The following is a 21,094-nucleotide window of genomic DNA, read 5'->3' as shown; positions in this document are numbered from 1 at the left end:
GCAAGCCCTTAGTAGCTGTAGTCGGGGCAGAGCTGGATAGCACCTTCTATTACCATACCTGTGCAGAGAGGTGCTCAGCACTGGTGGTGCTGGTTAGGAGAAGCTGTGTAGGTGTGGAGCTTCTGTGTGACTCTTCTGGCAACTATTTCTTGAAAACAAAACTTGGGAAAGTCCTCTAACTCACTGATGTCAGCTAGCAGCATAAGAAAGAATTAGGGGAATGAACATCTCTCTGTGGCTGATGATCTCAAGGCACCTTGCACTGCTCTCAGAGTGCAGTGACATGACTTGCTTAGGGGTCACTGGCAACTGCCAGCACCTCTTCTCCAAATCTGCAATTTCCCCAAAAAGTTCTTGAGAGCTGAGGCTGTGAGGTTCTACACTTGTAGCAGCCTCAGAATGGTCATGAGGTGACCAGCAAGTGAGTGCCCAGGTAAGAGTGGTATGGAAGGAGCAATGTTGGTGCAGTGCCATGCTCCCCTTGCAATGCCTTTTGCAGCCCCATGGTCCTTGGAACTTAGGTTTTGTAGTTCTTGAAAACCTACCTCTCATGGCAGCCCCCAAACAGAACTTGCAGCAGAACTGCAAGCTGACATTATTATATGAATTTCCAAATGGATTGTGATTTCTAATTACTGGTTTGATTTACCTCAAAATCTGTACTAAAAATCTGTATTCTGTGAAATGTGCCAATATTAATAGGCAATATCAGTAAAAACTAGTCATCATTATGGATGGTTTTGCCTGGATGTATTGAGATTCTTTGTAATTTTGAGGATTTTAAGAGCATAACATACTGAAATCACCTCCCGTCTGTATGTATATATGTGTTTACAAGAAAAATCTTTTATCATGTTCATCTTTTATTTTGCAGTCAAAACCAGTTGCATTTGCAGTTCGGACTAATGTTGGGTACAGTGCAGCTCATGAAGATGATGTTCCAGTCCCAGGCATGGCCATCTCATTTGAGGCTAAAGATTTTCTTCATGTTAAAGAAGTAAGTAAAAACCAGAGGAGTAAGTGAATCACTCTTTAAGGGAATACTTGAGTAATAGTGCTACTATCTTGCAATGTTGATAACACTTCACATTGCCAAAGCACTTTACAAATGCTAAAGAAGCTAAGAGTGTATAAGGAATTGAATGTTCTTTTAAATGCTATTCTTGTAGAAGCAATGGCACAAATTTCTTGCAATCAAATTAATGAAGTTCTGAAAGCAAGTACTTTTCTTCTCTAGTAAAAATCACATATTTATAGGTTTAAATGCCTGTGTCTGACTAGTCAAAGATGAAATATTTCTGGGTTTTTTCTAATCTGGTACTGTGAGGGTTTGTTGTGATTCAGCAGCTGAGGGTTGCTTCTCTTTTAGTTGTGTGACTGCTTCTCAGTTAACCCCAAAATCCTCAGGTCTCCTGTTTTTTGACTGAAGCTACTTCCCCAGCACAGACAGTATTTAGTTAGCAGTTACATGCTGGAGAACTGGAATGATCTTTCAAGATAATTGCAGCTTTCAGTAGATGAACTTTGCTGCATTGGCTTTCCGTTCCTGTAGTTTGGTTTTGACAATTTTAAATTTGTACAATTTCAAACACCTAAAGTAATTTCCTTTCTTTGCTCCTTGCAAGATACTCCCAAACACATAACTTGGTAACTTTTCACAAGCTGGGCCTCCTCTCTAGCCTGTGCCCCCTTTTGAATGACTCCTTCATTTTAAAAGGTTTCCGAGCTTTTGGTCATATTCCATTGTGGTTTGTCTAAAAATGGCCCATCTGAATATGGAAAATCATACGAAAAGAGATAGAAAGTTACTTTAAGGCTAAGAGCAACCTGGTCATGCTTTTAAAATTATGTCTTTGCCTCATTTTAGACTATCAAAAAATCCCTTTAGAAGTTATGACTGATGAGGCACAATGATTCTGCTAGTGCAGGTGCTTTGGGGAAGAATGGACCAGTCCTAATACACAGATAGAAATGCAGATGGACAGACTAAAGAAACACAAGAAACAGCCTTGGATAATGATCATAATTTTTCATATTAAAGACACAAAAAAAGAATAATTTTGATTCAGATTGTATATGGTGAAGGAAATATACTTTCTGCGTGATGATAGTGTGAAAGAATTACTCTGTTCTGTTCTTGTGACAAAAGAAGAGATGAGCAGGCACAGAGTCCTGGCAAGAGAAAACCATCAGCCTTCCCAGTGAGTCTTGAAGCACTGGAAAATATGGCTCAGTTTGGTTAGATCAAATGGTTTTGTGTAGTCATCTCTTCCATCTGCACATCAAATGAAGTGGTAATCTCAGGCTTTGCATCAAGTGTTTCCCCTGTTTCCATATAAACCAGACACGCAGGGTTAGCAGTCTTCTGTCAAAAGTTAATGCATTTTTCTTCACAGCACAACTGAGTCTCAGATGTATGTCCGAGATGTAGGAGAGAATCTGGAAAGAAAAGTCTCCTGAACTTTTTCGTATCTCCAAAATGCCTTGAAAGGAAGCTTAGCTCAGCTGAGTTCTTACATTGTGGCTCCATGTAGCACTGGGAGGTGGAGTAATAGATCAAAACCTTCTTGCATACCCGAGTGTAATAGAATAGGCATTCTGTGCTGATTGCCTTTCAAAACCTGGTTTTCTCTGTATGCTGCCAAGGAGAGGTGATTGTCTGCAGGTGCTAGTCCAGAGATGGATTGGGAAAAGAGCCTGGGACCAGGCACTGCTGGAATGGCGAGATGGGAAAGGATCCACAAGGGATCAAACTTGGATTTAGACTCTTGCCCTACATTTGGCAGCAGCTATTGTGTCTGTGTGGGTTGAAGCTCTTTCAGAGGCTGCTCCAGGCCCAGCTTTTCCCTGCACAGCCAGGTCCTCCCCCTCCATCTTCTGTGCCATGCTCAGCTTGTCCTCCAGGGCTCTGTACCCCACCAGATACAGAGGTGCTCCCTACAGTTAATATAAGAATAATAATAATAATAATACTTTTGTTAATAATAATCCCTACAGTTAATGCTGGGGGAACTGAATCATCCAAACTTTAATTATTTATGCAGATTTAAAAAAACTCCACTTTTGACTATAAAATGCACTGTTGTTAATATATTCCATACCTAACTTGTTGTTTGAAATAAAGAAAGCTACATTAGTATTCATTAGCTTCTGCCTACTTAATGATGCCATACTGGACCACTGCTGTCCTCATCTGCAAGGGCTGTTCACTGATTCGTGCTGCTGAGGGGGCTCAAACAAGTAAAACCTCAAAATGTACATGGGAGTGATGAAAAGTACTGCAGTGATTGAGTATGAGGGAAATTTATCTTCATTATTAGGTTAAATTCATTAAAACTCAGTACACATGATGATGACAGATTCCTTCCTGCAAAAAGAAACTGCCACATCATAGTAACTTATGAATCTTCTGGGACTTTAATGTATGGTTGTCATTTGGCTCTGTGTTTAATTAATTTTTTCATTTCTTTTGGCACTCCAAACACAGGTAAATTACAAAGAATCACTCAATGCAGCCAGCACCTTGAGAGCTGGACACCTCTCTACCAAGATTAAGAAAAAAAAAAAAAATTAAAGTATTACGTGTTGTATTATTCTCTTAAAAAAGTATCTTATACTCTTCATATACTGGCACAAAATTCATCTTTGAGACCTTGCAGAAGTGCATTTCACATACTTGCTTTTATTTCTTTATGAAGAAGAAATTCCTATGGATTTAGAATTTCTGTTGCTTCTAATAAAATTAATATTGTTGCATGGTAATCTGTTGTACTGTAGGACAAAAATAGTGACTGTTCAGATTTTAATGTAATGGTGGTTTTTAATTGTATCTTTTCCTTTTACCAAGTTAATGATTTAGTTAGCCTTTTGTAATGAAAGGTTATAATTTTAATAATACATTTTAGTCTAGTACAGCCTTGAGAAACTGCTATTCCAGAGTAGCTCCCCATGAAATGATGGCATTCTTACTCATAAAGACATCCCATTGGATGAATTTTTTAGATCTCCTTGTGTTTTATAAGCTTAAAAGTGTGTTTATTTTAATCTCTCATTTTTGTTAGCTGGAATATCTTACAGTTGCTCTCAAGCGTCACAAGATTTCTGTAGTTGCCAAAGTGAAAGATAATACTGCAATTTAGGTTGTGTATCAGTGATCCACCAGTGATGGTAAAATTAATTTCTTTTTACAGGAGCCCACACATTTTACATGTTTTATTCCTAACTGTACACTTTTTAAAACTTCTTATTGTACAATTAAATATGCACTATGATATCTACATTAATAGCTTCAGATTTAAAAAAAGCTACTTTCTTTGCATTCAGATGTTCTCTTAAAGTTTCATAAATATTCCAAATTACCCAAAATTCTTATTTGATGGTAGAAACACCAAAGCTATTGTGCATGGGGCCCATACATGAGTGACCTATTCTCCTTCAAAAATGGTGAATAAATAAGAATGGAAAAAGCAAATAGAACTGCAGTATAGACACCTGCAAAACAACCAACCTCTCCCACACATGTTGGGGGGAGGGGTGTATGAAAAAAAAGTGTTGAATTAGAGTTGTCAATATCTCATATTTAACAGAGCTGAAATTCAGTTAATTGGGCTATCTGGCGGACTTATGTAACTGTTAGGTTTTTTTAGTTATCCAAAGATAACCATTCCTTGTGGATCTATCATAGTAAGTTTAAGATGCAGATCACATGAGCTATCTGAAGTAGGGTGTATATAAGCAGCCAAATTCAGTCATATTATAGAAGATTTTAGTGAGATGTGGGGGAATTTGAGAAGCAGTATTTTTAAATTTAAATAGAGAACTGAATAAAATGGAGTAAGAAAAATAGATTATTACAGAGCTGCAAAAATTGCAGCAGTAGGTGAGAGAAGATCCTAAGTTTCTGGTGTCCACCAAGAACTGTGAGGGGAGAAGATAAATAGCTCTCATGTATATGAAGAGAAGCAAGAAAAAATAAAGATAGTGAAATGGGTAGAAATCAAAACCAGGGAGAAACATGAAGTCTTTGCAGGAAGGTTTCCACCTAAGGACTGCAGATTTTAATAATTTGAAAAGAATAATTATTTTGACGTATTTCTGAATATTACCACAATTCTTCATTGCCATAATAACATAGCACAGTGATTAATTGCAGGGAAGAATTACAAAAAGTAGCATAGCTGCAAGTTAAAGTTAACAACAAAGTTGTCCCAGATGCAGTAATTTCTTAATATGTTACTTTTTTCTTTTTTTTTTAATCTGTAGAAATTTAATAATGACTGGTGGATAGGACGATTGGTAAAAGAAGGCTGTGAAATAGGATTCATACCAAGCCCAGTCAAACTCGAAAACATGAGGCTGCAGCATGAACAAAAGGCAAAACAAGGAAAATTCTACTCCAGGTAATAACAAGAAATCATTAATAATAGCAACATTGGCTGTGACACAACTTGAAAATTGATGCTGTGTATCATATTCATAAGTCATGTATATACTTAATTATTGTAATAACAGCTACGAACTTTTTTAATCAATTGAGGAATTAATATATAATTATATCATTTATTATATAACATTATTTCATACATTATATTGTTAATTCATAAGCTGATTAGTGTCATTGCTATTTGGAATAAAAAGTGGACATTTATATTGGTGATCTGTGGTGGCCTACAACTGACATAGTTTTGTTCTTTTCTTTCATAAAATAAATAATTGCAGTAAGTACATTTACTATGTGCTAGTAAAATTTTCAACTTAAAATTGATTTATCTAAAGTCTGTCACATTTTTTACTTGTTAGGATGATCTTCCTCTTTCCAAACACACTTAAAGCTCATTTTAGAAATTGCAGAAAAAGTTAAGATGAATTTACTTGTAAGCCAAGGCCAGTTAGTTAGTGCCTGTTAGTTAGCTCATAGGGAACAAACAGTCTTGTCAAATTCATTGACTACAAATGCAACTTTTAAGAGCACTACATTTTATGATGGAAGTTTCATGTCAAGTCATTCGTTATCATTGACTGCAGCCATCATTGCATAAGAAAAAGGATTGTTTCCAGATATTTTGAACAATACAACAAGATAGAATAATGTCACCTTTACTGTAGAAATCTTAATAAAGTAGTTTCATAGTAACACCTGTAGAAGCAAATGTCACTTGTTTCCCTTTGAGTGTAAAGGGAACAAATATTCCCAGCATATTTGAGTGGAATGAACCTGGAATTAAGCTAGGAACCATTCAGGAAGCCAGAAATGCTTTCCTATCCCTGTAGGAAGGGCAGCAGTGTTTGTAGAGCATGTCTGGAGTAGGACACTGATTGTGCAGTGCTCAGCTGCATTCACCAGCTGTGAAATGCCTTTCCCATGAGTGTGCTGCCCTTAGCAGAAGGATGCTGGATTCCTTATTCCTCTAGTGACACTTTCGGGACAGCCAGATCTGTCCCAGTGATTCGGTTCCTTTCCAAATCCATTCTCCAGAAATTCTCACTGGAGAGTTGTCCTACACTACAAATACATTAACTCACTGCTTTTTAATATTTTAAATAGAGAAAGTGGAAACTAGTACTATCACATGAATTATTTGAAGAGTGAAATAACTTTACTTACATTCTTTCCAGAACTTTTCTCATTGTGGTAACTGAAATAAAAAAGGACTAGAACTGTAGTTTCCTTTTCACAAATTGGATAGGTTTTCACAAAGCAGAACTTGACAAAACCTTAGACTGCTTTAACTTTGTTCGAGACACTTTTTTTCTTAAGTGCTATATTGTATTGAGAAAGCAAAAGAATTTGTATGTTAATTAAATTGAAAAGATTATAGACACAGTCTCATCTTCATTAGGAATTTATCAGTAACAGCTAAAGAAAGAGACATGTTAATTGGTCTAAGAATTTTTCTTATTAATGAGTATTAATATTAATTAATATATACCAGTAGTCATATTACTTACTGAATTGTATTAAGATCATGAGGAAGTGAGAGCAACAGAATGAATTGCACAGCAGCACAGAAGTATGATTGATGTTTGCAGTTCCTCATGTCTCAAAATGTTCGTGCTATTTGTGTGAGATGTACATTTGTATGTATATATATATATGTATATATTTATATACATATTTGTATATACTCTTTGTCTCACAGCTAGTACCTCATTTAGAAGGCAGATAATAGATAAACTAGATTAAAGATTGAGAAAGCTATAGACCTGCAAACTAATTTATTACGTTACTCCAGTAAATCAGGAGGAAACTCTTCATCCAGTTTGGGTGACATCGTTCCTAGTTCCAGAAAATCGACGCCTCCATCATCTGGTGAGTAGGTTGTGAACCCTTTGGTAAAGAGACTCATTAACCTAATTTGTTAAAATTCATGTACCTGTAGCCATTAGGGTACATTAGGGTACATTATTCCCCATTCTTCATAGGTAAAACCCGTGTGATGTGTTACCAGATAAGGCTGGTTTGGGGTGGTTTGAAGTAAAGGAGTCAATGCCAGCAAGTTCAGGCAATGATAGGGCTGTTAATGCCCAAAATTCCCTCTTTGCTTTTACCACAGAGTTTTGTAGCAAAGGCATCATAGATCTGTGAGACTACATTACATAGGATAGTGGAAAGTTTGGTCTGGCCTGGGCACTCCTATTTAACAATAAATACTACCTTGTACCAGAGAAAAAGCAGCAATAAGAATAGAAGTTCCTGAGAGGTTTCTGCAGGAGCATCAAGAAAGGCATTATTTTAAAACATCAGGAACATTTAGTTTCACAATTCTGATCATCAGGATGTGCTTCACGTAATTCTAGGATACTGGACATTTTTTGCCTTTGACAAATTTTTCAGAAATACTGTTTTGTATTTAGACCATCAACATACAGATTTAAATTTAGTTAGGTTGGATTCAAGTGATGTGAAACAAATACATTGCAAGTTGGTGGAGGATGCTGGCATTAACTCCATAAAAAAAGCACAACAGAAGATCACAAAATTTTTTCTATTGAATTCAGCTGCTGTGTTGCTGGATGCTTTGTCTTCTCATGTACATTGTAAATATCTGAAAACAGAAAATATTGATGAGTGTTACTAGTGCCTTGTATATTAGGGCAAAGACATGGATCTTCCAATCATATTAATTTATGTGGAGTCTGGTCTACAGAGCAAGTATCTTTAAATGAGCCTGAAGATTTTAAAGTATTTACTTGGTCATTTAAAAGGGAGACAGAGAAATTAAATCATGTTTTGGTAATGGCTTCATTTTGTTCAATTAATTGTAAAATATATCTGTCTTATGAAAACAGGGATTTATTAGTAACAGCCAACTTTATTACAATTGTAGTTTGTTTATAAAAATTCCACCTCAGTTTAACTTCTCTTTTATTTTGAAAATACTGTATCAGTTCACTAATGTATGTCCATAACTAAGGTATAGAACACACCTTAATCTTTTATTTTCTGATGGCTCTAAACTGATGTGTTTACTGTTCGGGCCAACTTTTTCAACAACTGCATTTTTGTAATAAAATTGTCCTTGGACCTATGTTGCAATCTTATAGTTAGAGCATCTGAAATTCTGTAATATTATTTGCTATCAAAAGAACTCTTGAAGATCAGTAAATATATTTCCAGAATGTTGCACAGAATTCAGAATCAAGAGCACAGATACCACATTGATTATTAGCTGACTGATTGCTACCCAACCTCTAATTTTCATTGCATTGAATTGTTTCTTCAGACACTGTCTTCCAAGAACACGTGGTTTTGGTTTTCCTGGAGAAAGAAGAAAATCTATTAAGGTTTATTCAGTTACAGTGAAGGTTTCGAAAATATGTATGGATAGTGCACATTAGTTTTTTCTGTGACTGCAAGATTTTGAGTCTACAATAATTTTTTGCTTAGGACATCCTAAGAAAGGTGAAAAAGGCATAGTTTGTGACTAAAACAAAAATTCAAATTACTTTAAAGCACAACTCAATTGTTATTCCCACAACTCCACTCTTTGAAAGAATAATCAATTAAAAATTTGTCAATTATGTAATAAGTTGAAGAATACTAACTGAATAAGTTAATTTCATTTTTTTGCTTTGAGTTAATGATGGGATTTTCAAAATAAAATCATGTCACAGAAAGACTAAAACAAAACAAACTCATGAACGAGATGAAGAACCACTGAATAACAAATGAGAGGCTCATATCTATTTAAATAATCAGTATTGATATAGGAAACAATCCATACGGTCCTGTTGGGCCACCAAACTGGATAAGAATAATGCTTAAAGTGACTGAAAAACCCAATGAACTAAAGATAGTTAACAGCAAAAGAACTATCACAGGAGATGTTTCATAGTATGAAGGCTGAGAATGGAAAAAAAGGAGATATTGGTAACTAGTGGATCAAATTCTGCATTTCTTTCTTACAGGAAAAGCTTAAGGTAACTGATTTTTCTTTACTGACAGTATTGGTTGAACATAAAACCAAAGGAGTTTTAATGTGTCTCCTTGTGAGTGATTTACAGCATCTGTGCTAGCCTGTATTCAAGAAAAGATAATATGTTCTTTTTATACTTATAAAGAGGATGAAGGAATAGTGTTGCTAGAAGAAAATGTTGCATGATTTCTGTGGCTGATATAGGAGCAGGATTATAGAAACAGGACGTGGATCTACTCACTGGGTTTTTCCTGGGAAGGGCAGGCTCAAAGGCACAGTAACTCAGGGAATGTCAGGCATCAAGGCATTAGATCTGTGGATTAGATCTGGGAGAATGTACTTTATGCAAAAAAAAAGAGATCACTGCCCCAAGTGTCTCTTACATCAGTGACTGCACGTAGGCTTGACAGAAATGTTTATTTGTTACATAATTTAAAGCACATGCCACTGTATTAGTTGATGTCCCACTCATGGAGCAGATGAAATCAGGTCACTAAGATTGTTTCATAATAATTTACAATGATTAATTAAGGGTTTGGATAAAGTCAATATAAATGATTCTGCTTACAGATCTATTTAGGGTTAGGCTTAGTTTGACATAATGGCATGGCAAGATACGTGTGTGTTACCAGAGGGAGTGGAGAGGTGGGTAAGATCTTCACACAAGGGTGGTATTGTACATGTTTATGGTTCACTTCTGTGCACCTACTTGCTTTGTGACGACAAGTTTAAATCACTACTTAAGATCAGGATTGATTGTTGTAAACAAGAAAGGTTTTGTTTGGTTTTGTTTTATTTTGGATGTAGCTGGCAGGTATCTGTTCTACTCAGCATTCAGGATAATATGGCTTTGTATTTTGTATTTATTACTCAGTCTGTGAGGATTCCTGTTGAAACTATTATTATTTACTTGCTAAAAAGGGTAAATAGTTTTGGTTATGGTATAAGCATTTTTTTGTATATATTATTTTGGTAGAGATTGAACAGGAACAGTTTATTGTATTCACTTCCATTTTACCCTGCCTACATCCTCACTCTTTACATAGGATCCATGACTCTGAGCCAAGCTGGGATAAATTTCCTTTCTTCTGCTATCCATTCTTTTTAATTTTCACTATCAGTACAGCTGTGTTTAATTATTTCTAATAAATGTATCTCATAAGTGTGATGCATTTTTATTTAAAGACATTGAAAATGCCAGTTGTAGTCCGTCCTGAGATGAGTGTCGATAACATTATACCAATATTTGGCTGATTTTGCCTTCAGAAGTTTTATTTCTACTTCTTCATTTCCCATAGACACAGTTGTGACATTTCAAATTTTAATTGATGATACCCATTTTCAGTTAGTGTTCATTGCTATAAAATAATCCAAATGTTATTGGCCAAGTTCTGTTGTTTACATTGGTGGAAGTCTTATCTATTCCAGTGAATACTTTGGCTATACACTGGCGTAACAAGAACAAACTTGGCCATATTTTGTAAATGTTAACACTAGCTGTTACAGATTGCCTTCTGTCTTCTAATCCTAATGTACTGCACCTTTAAATTTTCCCCCTTTGTTTTATTGTAGCTTTTTCTCATACTGACTTTTAATTTTTTGACAATATTTATTTATTTATTTATTTATTTATTTATTTATTTATTTATTTATTTATTTCTCTGGACAGTTTTATTTCTCTTTACCTGTAATTTCCTTTTTAACCTATCTTTACTTTCCCTGTCATCTGATAATTCTGAATTGTTTGTCTGTATATAGCTGTAGACATAGATGCCACTGGCTTAGATGCAGAAGAAAATGATATTCCAGCAAACCATCGCTCCCCCAAACCCAGTGCAAACAGTGTAACATCACCCCACTCCAAAGAGAAAAGAATGCCCTTCTTTAAGAAGGTAACACCGCCTTCCAAGCTCCCATCTGTCCACCTGTTCACCTGCACTGCGTCGCATTTCTAGTCCTGTTAACTGTCTGCGTCCTCTGACAAGCCAATAACATGCATGCTTTGTTGTTCTTTGTTTCTTTTCCATGCTGCTGTAGCTAAGCAGAAGCAGAAATCGGTAAGTGTATATCGACATCGCCTGTGTTTATCCTGCCACTGGCATCATTAGCATTATGGCTCCAGATTAACAATGCAGCTGTTCTAGAATTAAGAATGAAGAGATGTGCTGAGCTGATAGTGGATTCATTACAGGAAAACAGGCAAAAGTTCAGTGTGTCTGTGCAACTCTGCTACATACTTATCCTTTTTGATGGAATAACAGGACACACTTAGAAGGCCTTGTAATATTTGAGAAAATTATTTCTAGCATTATAATGCACCTCTCTAGTGCATGTATATTCTTTCTATATCTTTCTCAAGTTTGTTTGGGTTTTTTTTATTACTCAGTCTGTTGAAATCATTATTGGAATCTTATCAAATACTCAGTTTGGACTTAAGAAACAAATTGTCAAATTTGTTGTATTTTTAATTTAGTCTGTATATAAGCTTCTGATTGACTAGATGCGAAGTCCGCAAGTGCACAAGACCAGTGGAAAACCTCAGACTTACTTTGACAGTTTACTTCAAGTTTTTTCTGTTGTCATGTATAAATTATCAGCCAAATGTTCTTGCCATCCATCAGTGAGACTTTTTTAGTATCTCAGCTATTGGAAATGGTACTGTGGTTCCCAGGAGAGCTGATGTCTCTCCACAGATTACCCAGATAACTATAGAATTATGCAATTGGCATCCTGTTGCTAAAAGCTGCAATATGTTTCTAGGACCTTTGCTGGAATAAGTTAGCAAGACATTAGGTAGCAGCCAGATTATGTAGTGAAATACCACATTTTGACTTTTTTGTTTTAAAATCTTTAGTCTTCATAGCTCTCATTCATTTGGTTTTAACCACTCACTTAAATCTACAGGTAATAACAGACTGTTATAGTGCTTAAACAGTGACAAGTGACATTGTTGTCCCTGCTGTGGATGCTCTCGTGTTTAATAAATAGATCTTTGTTTCTGTCTCTCTTTTCTTTAATTCTCTTACATAGTATTGAATCCTTCCCATTTCCAACGTCACTACTATTGGTTTTAGTTTGGTCTGTTAAGCCTGGTGTGGAAATCAACAGTAATTTCTTACTTAATCATATTTTTAATTGGATAAAAATTATAAGGAAGAATAAGACATGCTGACATGTATTGGATGCTGTCTGCATAAGCATCTTTCAAAGATGCAGCCTCTAGATGAACCACCTTAGACCTGGATGAGGGTTAGTCCCATGTCTTTCTTTCACTCTATAGTGCCTCTTTTTTTCCATATCAGAATCATTACTAGTGTTAGTGGGGCTTGTAATACTGACATTTACAGTACGTACTGGATGGCCATCCCAAAGTAATCTACATAGTCAAACCACTGAGTAAAAGCCGTAGGGTCAAATCTGCCAGTTTTTATTCTGAGTTCATATTTGAACTTGAATCTGCAATGAAAGCTGTGTAGTTCAGTGATAATCTCTTAGAAAATATTACATTCTCTACTGCTAAATTAAAGAGAACTTTCATGCTTCCATTAGATAACTTCTACTCAATTTTCTGCTGACAGCTTCATTATTTCAGGTTGTAAAGATTAGAGAAAAAATGCCCATTGCAACAGAACAGAATTTTAAAAATACCCCATATTCCATCAAATAAGGTGATTTCTGCGCTTGCCCTGATTGTCAAATAGCTGGTTAACTTCTAGCATGAATGCCTTTGGTTAAGTCAGCCACATTAAGACAAAGATCTGTTGCATCAGGGCACTCATGCTAAAAGCACTTGCACGACTGTAATGAATTTTTCTTCGAATCTGTCTCAAATACGCTTATCAGATTATTAAAAATGTTACCAAGAACAGTGGAGGACTGCTTTTGGATACAGGCCCAGCCTAATTGCAGGGGTTTGCTTTGAAACGTGTTGAGTCAGATTCTGTACTGTGAAAAAATAATTAATTTCACATGCTTATGATGCCTTGGGCACTGGTATTCATTCTCATGTTATTAATTATCTTGTGAAACTACAGGTAATAAAAAATAAATTACATCGAGGGACATTCACAAAAATGTTTTCTGTGTTTTAGACTGCTTTAGACTGCTGCTTGTGTAGCATTGTGTGCTGTCACTGTATAAATGTCTGTCTTTGTGGGTTTGTGTTTTGGAATGTATATACTTATTTTAATGTTATTGCAAAACACCTTGGGATACATTGAGTTCTGGAACAATGTACAATGTCTGTATTCTGTGATCTTGACTGATGTATTTGTACTATGTAAGCATTTGAAAAATAGATCTGGCATTTCTTTTTCTGTAACACCCACACATTTTTGGGGTTGAATTTCAATCTTTTTTTCCCAAGACAATGATAAACCAAAACCTTACTTGTGAACAAAAAACTCTTTCTGATAAGACCCCATTCATGGTGATATATATTAAACAGCTACTTAGTAGAGAAGAAAAAATACTAAACTCAACAGTTTAATTTTTTTATTTTGAATTGTAATAATATATTTTTTTTTGCTATCCTTAAAAGGAGGCAATCTTTTTATCTCTGTATGTTAGAATACATTTTTAGAAATTGTGCATGATACATCAGTTAGTATTTTGGTAAATATGTACTACCAGAATCCATTCTTGGGTGGTGACAAGAACTTCCCAAAGTGGAAGAAATGCTATCCCAAGCTCTGCTTATGATAATTTTCTAGAAATACTAACTTGATCAGTCATTATTTTGATTTAATTTGTAATTGAATTGTGGGTGCAAATGTGGATGTCAGACAGAGTGCTGCATGGGAATTTGCAGTGATGTCACAATGTATTTTCAGCAGTGGGCAGATCTGAACATTAAAAAAAAAAAAGATTTATTATGCTTTTCTCATCCCCCCCCTTTTTTTTTTTTTTTAGTTTTTCTCCTTCATAATTTCCTGTATAAAATTTGTGTTGAAAACAGATGTCACAGATGTAAAATTAACCATTTCAATTCATTAGTTGTTGGATATAACCTTTTCAATTTCCCAGTTAGGAATTGTGTGGTGGGAAATATGCATGCCCCAGAATAAGAGTTTTTAGCAATCCGGAATAAATATGAAAACAGTAAGAAACCCTAAAGTCAAAGAAAAGGGTTTTTTTTCAAAGTAAACCTTTGAACCTCTTATATCCTTATCTTGTGCTACCTGTTTCTTGAAAAAGTTAATGAATCTGAGATTCCTGTGACATTACTGGAAATTCAAATTCCTAATACTGTAAAGAGTGTATAACACTTTCTCTAGGTGCTGTGATGCTGAAAACTTTTTCTGTTTTGCAGACAGAGCACATCCCTCCCTATGATGTAGTGCCTTCTATGCGACCAGTAGTTTTAGTGGGGCCTTCTCTGAAGGGATATGAGGTAATTGATTGTTGTAAATGGTTTCATTTTTGACAAAATATTGTGCTTCATTTGTATTTAATAATTTATAGCATCCAACATTTTCTACTCTTATTAAATAGCTTCTTATTTCTATTTTACTTCATGTCAAAGTTGAGATTAAGAATAAATTGCATTCCAATCCTGTTGTTCGGATACGAGCTTTATTATATAATATTATAAATAAGTATTATGAATTTACTATGTGGTTATTATTATGTTGTTTTTTTCCATTCTAGGTAACAGATATGATGCAAAAAGCATTATTTGATTTTTTAAAACATAGATTCGAAGGGCGGTAAGTACTTTGCAATGCAAATATACTTCAGGTTCCATTTGGGTCCCACCAGATTTTTAAGAAATAATAGCATTGGACAAAATTAGGAATGACAGCTAATTCCTTGATCAGCGGACTATAGTGTGGATTGGAAGTTTTCTTGACAGAGCGTGCAGAGGCTGTGTTGCAGTGGGAAGTGTTCTGGGGCATACATTTCTTGAGAGTGGAAAAAAGGATGTCTTCTTGATGACTGTGACGTTCACACTCCAAATTGCTAGATAGTTATCTACAGATTAAAAAGTTAAGTATTTTTCAAGTGATATCTCATCAGTGCTTCCCAGGTTTTGAGCAAAGTGGTAAGAGCCACAGTTCCTCCTCAGCTCTACTTCTTACTTGGCATCCAACTTGGAAAGAGTGATACGGGATTCAGACTATCTGGTGTATGGGATTGTTAAACTTTTGATCCCTCAAGATAGGAGCTTGTTTTGACAGTAGTTCTGGGCTCTGTAGTGGGAAGTTTCAAAAGGACTTGGATGAAGGGGTTGGGCAGAAATATGGTCACCCTTGGCAGCAGATTGGCTGCACTCTCTTGGTTCTGACCTAAGTGATTGCAGTACACTAGGCTGTAGCACAATGGGATTTGGATTTGAGCCTCCAGGCATTACTGTGGTTTAGATGTCACATGATAGTCTGTCCCTAAAAGCAGTGCCATGGTTTGTAACTCCAACATCACAGACCCATGGAGCAGAGATATCAGATGCATTCTCTAGACATGATTTTATTGGTGTTGGATCAAGCTCCAGATTAATGTGTTACAATGGGTTGACAGTGGGTGGAAAAATTGTGAAAACAAGAAGATCCTGTAATTATATCTGTAACTTCAAGGAATGTTCTATTTAGTTTGGATGCGAACAGGTCCATAACACTATTCTGTGTGTCCTGCTGCTGTCAAAACTTTGAAGAGGGAGCTTGAGGTATTTTGTCAATAGCTTTAGTTCTTTAAAATATCAGGCATTGTAGTTTAAGCTGGTGGAATTTCTCAGTCACAATAATGATAGCAATACCTAAGCACTTTAGTAGTCCCTCTTTTTATTAGTCAGTATTGCTAAACTCTAGATAACACACCTTCAAAATGGGAAGTTAACAAAATATTTGTTGCAAGCAGAAGAAAATTACTGCATCTTTATGTTTTTAAGTATTTTAGATTATGTCAGATTTTTGGTTGTAGATCCAACTGTGGCAGGGTGAATCCAGAAATATTCCAAATAAAATTTATATCTATAGTTGCAGATTTGTAGCATCCCAAACTTCAGTAGCAATTGGAATCTTTACTTAAGGTTCTGAAGAAATTTGCTACTGCTTTCAGCTCCCACACTGCTGTCCTTGCTCTTGTTGTAATTGTTTGGTGATATGAACATACACTCCCTTTGTTTTGAGAGCAGACTTGGTTTTCCTGATGTGATGTTTCTCAAAGACATGCAAATGTCCTCAGAAAGATGGTAAAAAGTCTTAAAATGAAAAATAGCATTTTTCATAGATACACTGATAAATCTAGCGTTGTTCACTATACCATAATTTCATTTTAAAAGGCAAAAATTTTCTATTGCCTGTAGGAAGAAAGGCAGAAAAAAATCCAAATCAACACAAAAAACCAAAAAGCTGTAAAAGTTTGTAGTGTCCTTCCATTAGCAAATAAAGAAAACCAATAAGTACCCCAATAAACATGTTTGACTAAATTTTAAGACAAATGGCGCTATCTGTGAAGAGATGTGCCAGAAATCACAATCTTTGGTTATGCTTTTAGCTTAAGTTAAATCACACCTAGATTTCCAAAATTATATCATAAACAGTATTGCACACATAATTCTGTTCTTTTCATATTCACTTCTGGCTCTGTTACATTTTTTAGATAAATGCATACACATGTTGAATTCATTGGGAAATGGCCTATTGGATTACATTTCAGATAACCAAACAGCATCTGACTGTGCTTGTTAGAGAGGAGCCCTTTTACTTCTTAGCAAATCCATTTCCTCTTTTAAATTACAAGTAAAATCCTACAAGGAAGAACAAGGGAATATCATCAGTCTGATTTAACTCTCAGCACTGGAAAAATGTGACCTCTAAACCCCATTAGACCAGGGAGTTTGAAAAGGAACTTAAGGGTGCACTTTGACCCTGTAAAACAAAACAAAGTAATTGTTTGCCTAGGAAGAAGAAGAATATGCAGAAGGTTATGTAGCAGGTCAATGCAAACAAGTGAAAGTAACCACTTCTTTCTTGGCTCATCTTTTCTCATTAACAGAAAACTGAACCTGCCAGATAGTCAACCTAGACTTTTCAAGTATATGCTTCTTCAAGTTATAGTTCCTATTTTTAGGTGGCTAGCATATTGCTAGCATGAATCTTTCTGGAAAATTATAGGTAGCTCTTGCACTCTGTTAAAAAAACACATACTAGTAAACTGAATAATAAAAAAGCCAAAAAACCCAAACCAAAGCAGACAAAAAACCCCTGAGTTATATTGCTGGGCAAATTTCCCTGATGAGCGTTACCTTTACCATTTAATACTGCATATCCCTATATGTCTGGCAGGTATGGCTAAAGTAAGCCAGGTTATCATTCAGTACCATTCAAGAAGTCAGGGAAAGGAGAAACCAGCCTGGTTATATTGGGGACACTTGTGAAATGTCAGATCCTCACCAGAGCTGGAGATCCCAGGGAAGTCCAACCTTCTGCAACAATCCCTGACCTCCTCCTGCCTCCCCTCTCCTCAGGGACCTGTAGGAGGAAGATTTGTCAGTAGTTATTGTAGCAGTAAAGTTAGATAAAGTTTTTTCTCTGTTCACTTTGGGTGAAGCATACTGTGCTGCTGAGAACTTCTTTTCCTGTAGTCTTAGCCATCTTCTAGTGCTGAACAATAATTCTCCCCACACCCCTGCAAGATAAATAACGTTGAGTACTCTTTTGCTGTATTTATTTTGCAGTATATCAATTACACGAGTCACAGCAGACATCTCGCTTGCCAAACGCTCAGTGTTAAACAATCCCAGTAAGCATGCGATCATAGAGCGCTCCAACACGAGGTCAAGCCTGGGTAAGTACCTCTACTGATGCCTTCTACAACTTCCTGTGAAGTATGCTGCTCTCATTTCATATGTGTATGCTAAAAATAGCCTTCTCTCTGCTCTGAGAAAATCACAGTTCCCATAATTCAGAAATCCTGGTGCTAGAAATCATTTTAAAGTCACTATCGGGTAAACTTCCTATAGGTCTGATTTTGGTTTATTCTGCTTATGCTCAGTTTTCATGTTTTGCTGTTTGTCTCAGTGGGGAGAGGCAGCCATCCATATCAAATCTGAAGACATGTTCTTCTGGTTAAATAGAAGTGGCAGTTTTCGAAAACTTGGAATAATATGGATATTATTGATAATATGGATTATTTTTTATAAGATTACTAGTAGTGATAGCTACTGAGACAAATTATTGAGGTACACAGTTTATGAATTTTGTATCAGTTTAAACTAAACATAAGGTTGGTACAAAAAAAGGAAGGATGCAAAAAGGAAGATGTTTTTAAAAAGCTGTATAGCTACATTCATTGCCTAAATTTCTATCATCATACATGAGTCTTCTTGTAATGAAGCTTTTCCAGTTGTATCAATAATGAAACATTTGTTACTCAGGGAGAAAAATAAGCTTAGCTGGGAAGTTTTAATTAAATGTAGCCATTTACAGTACAGGTGGCTGCACTGGAGCTTCCAAGGTGTCCCAAGGTGTCCTAGAGATAGGAGGAAAAGGTGGTCATTTTGGAGCCTTAATTCCTGACTGTTTTTGCCTTTCCACTAGTGTGAGATGTATTTTATCCAGGACTGTGCTACTCTCACTGGTTCATTCCCTCTGTAGAGACACCTGGAGACAGCCAAGAGTCTAGGGAAAGGTTCCCTGTCCATGGCAGGGGGCTGGAGCTAGAGGAACTTTAAGGTCCCTTCCAGTACAAAACATTCTATGATTCTAAGATGAATCCTGCCAGGAGTCTACATACTTGTGTAAGGCTTGAGTGAGATATGGGACAAAAGACCTGTAACAAATCCTGCACAAGCCCCCATCAAATACCAAAAAAAGGGGAACTTGCTAGATCCCAGGTGAATACTCCAGCCATGTTTCTGCTTTTCCAGAACTGCAGGTTCCTCTTAGTAGTCTTTGAGAGAGATTGGTTTCCTCTGAGCACAACATTGAATATTGAAAAATTTTGTGGAACAAGAACTATTAAATAAGTTCTTATCAGTTTTGTAACAAAAAAAAAAAAAAAAAAAATCCAACAACACCAGAACTGACTGAATATTTAAGGCTTGTCTAATATATTAGCACTTTTTAGAATAAACTTCTCCACCTTAAAAATTTTTACTTCCTTCTCTTGAAAATTTATTTCATAAAGCCTTCGCTTTCAGCCATATGGAGGCTGTGAATTTTTGCTTGAAAGTAGTCTGTAGCTTCCCAGTGTGTCTTATTTTATGTGTTTTCAAATATCAAAATGCAATGTACTGTAACAACATAATTAATATCTTTACACACAAGAATATTCTTCTGCGTGAATTTCAGTCTTGTCACCAAAGACTGTTTAATAATCTAATGAAAAGATTAGGTGTCACTTATTTTGAGTAGGACTGAAAATTGGTAATAAGTATAGAAGTCAACTAGTCATGGAACAAACAGAATCATGATGAGTAAATCTCCAGCCTCATCAGCAAAGCTTGTGCAATTTTACAATACTGTACAAATATATGCAGCAGTAAAAGCTGCATATATTCATTCCTTATGCTAAAATATTTTCATATACATGAAATACCTATCACAAAATTCTATACAGGAAAAAAAAATCAGTAAAAATTAAATGCTGGCCAATCTTGTACATTTTTATCTTGTGTAGAACCATACTCTTGAGAGCATCAACATTTTTTCTTTGTGTCAAGGTACTTTTTCAGATGAAGATATTTAAAATGTGAGTTCTGACAGATCCTCAGTTTGAAACACCCAAAGATGACAATGTTTATGTATTTATGCAAATAAGTGGATGGACAGGTAGATGTGTCTCTCTAGTTTTTGTAACAGGCGTTGTTAACTAAGATTTCCTGCTGCTTATCAGTTTTCAGTTGCATAAAATTTTTCTAAAAATTAAATTTATAAAATAACTTTGATCTTTGCTCAGAACAATTGAGTCATTCTAGCATAAAGTTAGGACAAAAATTAATTTTACGTATGCTAAAACATTCTCAAACCCTTTTCTTTCAGAAGCTGTAATGCTTCCATTGTTCTAGTAATCTGTCAGGGTTTTGAAATTGGGTAGTGAACTGAACAAAATTCCAGTTACATGTTTCTGGGCAATTTTATGAAAATAATGAAAAATCTTGACCAAATTATTAGAAGCTACTATTAACACATGCCAAGCTTTGCATTTGAATTGCTTGAAGACTCAGCTTTCCTTGGCAAGGTCCAGCAATGATGCTGAGCAGAACCTGCCTCCCAGCAGACTGAATCAGGGTAGCCAAGCAGAACTGAGGTGAAAAGATGCTCATCATTAAATTTTCAATCCCTCCTTTGCTGCACAGCATGGAGGATGTTTAGAATAAAAAGTCATTTGCTTTAAAGGTGATCACCTGGAGGTGATCTGGCCAGGCTAAGGCAGGAAGGCAAGTAGTGAAAATCCCCTCTGGAAAAGGTTGGGATTGTGGAGGAGGAGTTGGGATAGTTAAATCCATGATAAAGCACCTCCAGGTCTGTGCTCTAGGCATGGGATAAACCATGGGAGGACAGAAATAAGACAGGAAGTCAGGGAGGAAAATGATGTGGCAGCAGTCTTGGGAGGAAAACTGAGATAAAATAAGCTAGAGTCAGAAAAGGTAGCTGCTTTTGTATGACAGTGGGAAAACCCTTGTAGAATGCAAAAGAAACAAGTACAAGGCATGTTACAGCCTGTTCCCTTGCCTACCT

At 35.9% G+C, this 21,094-nt stretch overlaps 1 protein-coding gene across 10 annotated transcripts in view; it reads left to right on the top strand.

Annotated features, from left to right (window-relative positions):
- The window catches only part of CACNB2 (calcium voltage-gated channel auxiliary subunit beta 2), a 238,149-nt gene that overhangs the window by 197,621 nt on the left and 19,434 nt on the right, over window positions 1-21,094 (top strand). For all 10 annotated transcript variants that reach the window (XM_079301733.1, XM_079301731.1, XM_079301732.1 and 7 more), the window contains 7 exons: window positions 875-997; window positions 5,263-5,399; window positions 7,233-7,309; window positions 11,175-11,308; window positions 14,728-14,808; window positions 15,066-15,124; window positions 18,091-18,200. In XM_079301733.1, coding sequence (XP_079157859.1) covers window positions 875-997; window positions 5,263-5,399; window positions 7,233-7,309; window positions 11,175-11,308; window positions 14,728-14,808; window positions 15,066-15,124; window positions 18,091-18,200 — 721 coding nt within the window. The remainder of the gene's footprint in view (window positions 1-874; window positions 998-5,262; window positions 5,400-7,232; window positions 7,310-11,174; window positions 11,309-14,727; window positions 14,809-15,065; window positions 15,125-18,090; window positions 18,201-21,094) is intronic.

The sequence above is a fragment of the Erithacus rubecula genome, assembly GCF_903797595.1.
Source record: "Erithacus rubecula genome assembly, chromosome: 3".
Classification (NCBI taxonomy): Eukaryota; Metazoa; Chordata; class Aves; order Passeriformes; family Muscicapidae; genus Erithacus; species Erithacus rubecula.
The sequence above is the reverse complement of the archived record's forward strand: the minus strand, read 5'-3'. Positions and strand labels throughout refer to the sequence as shown.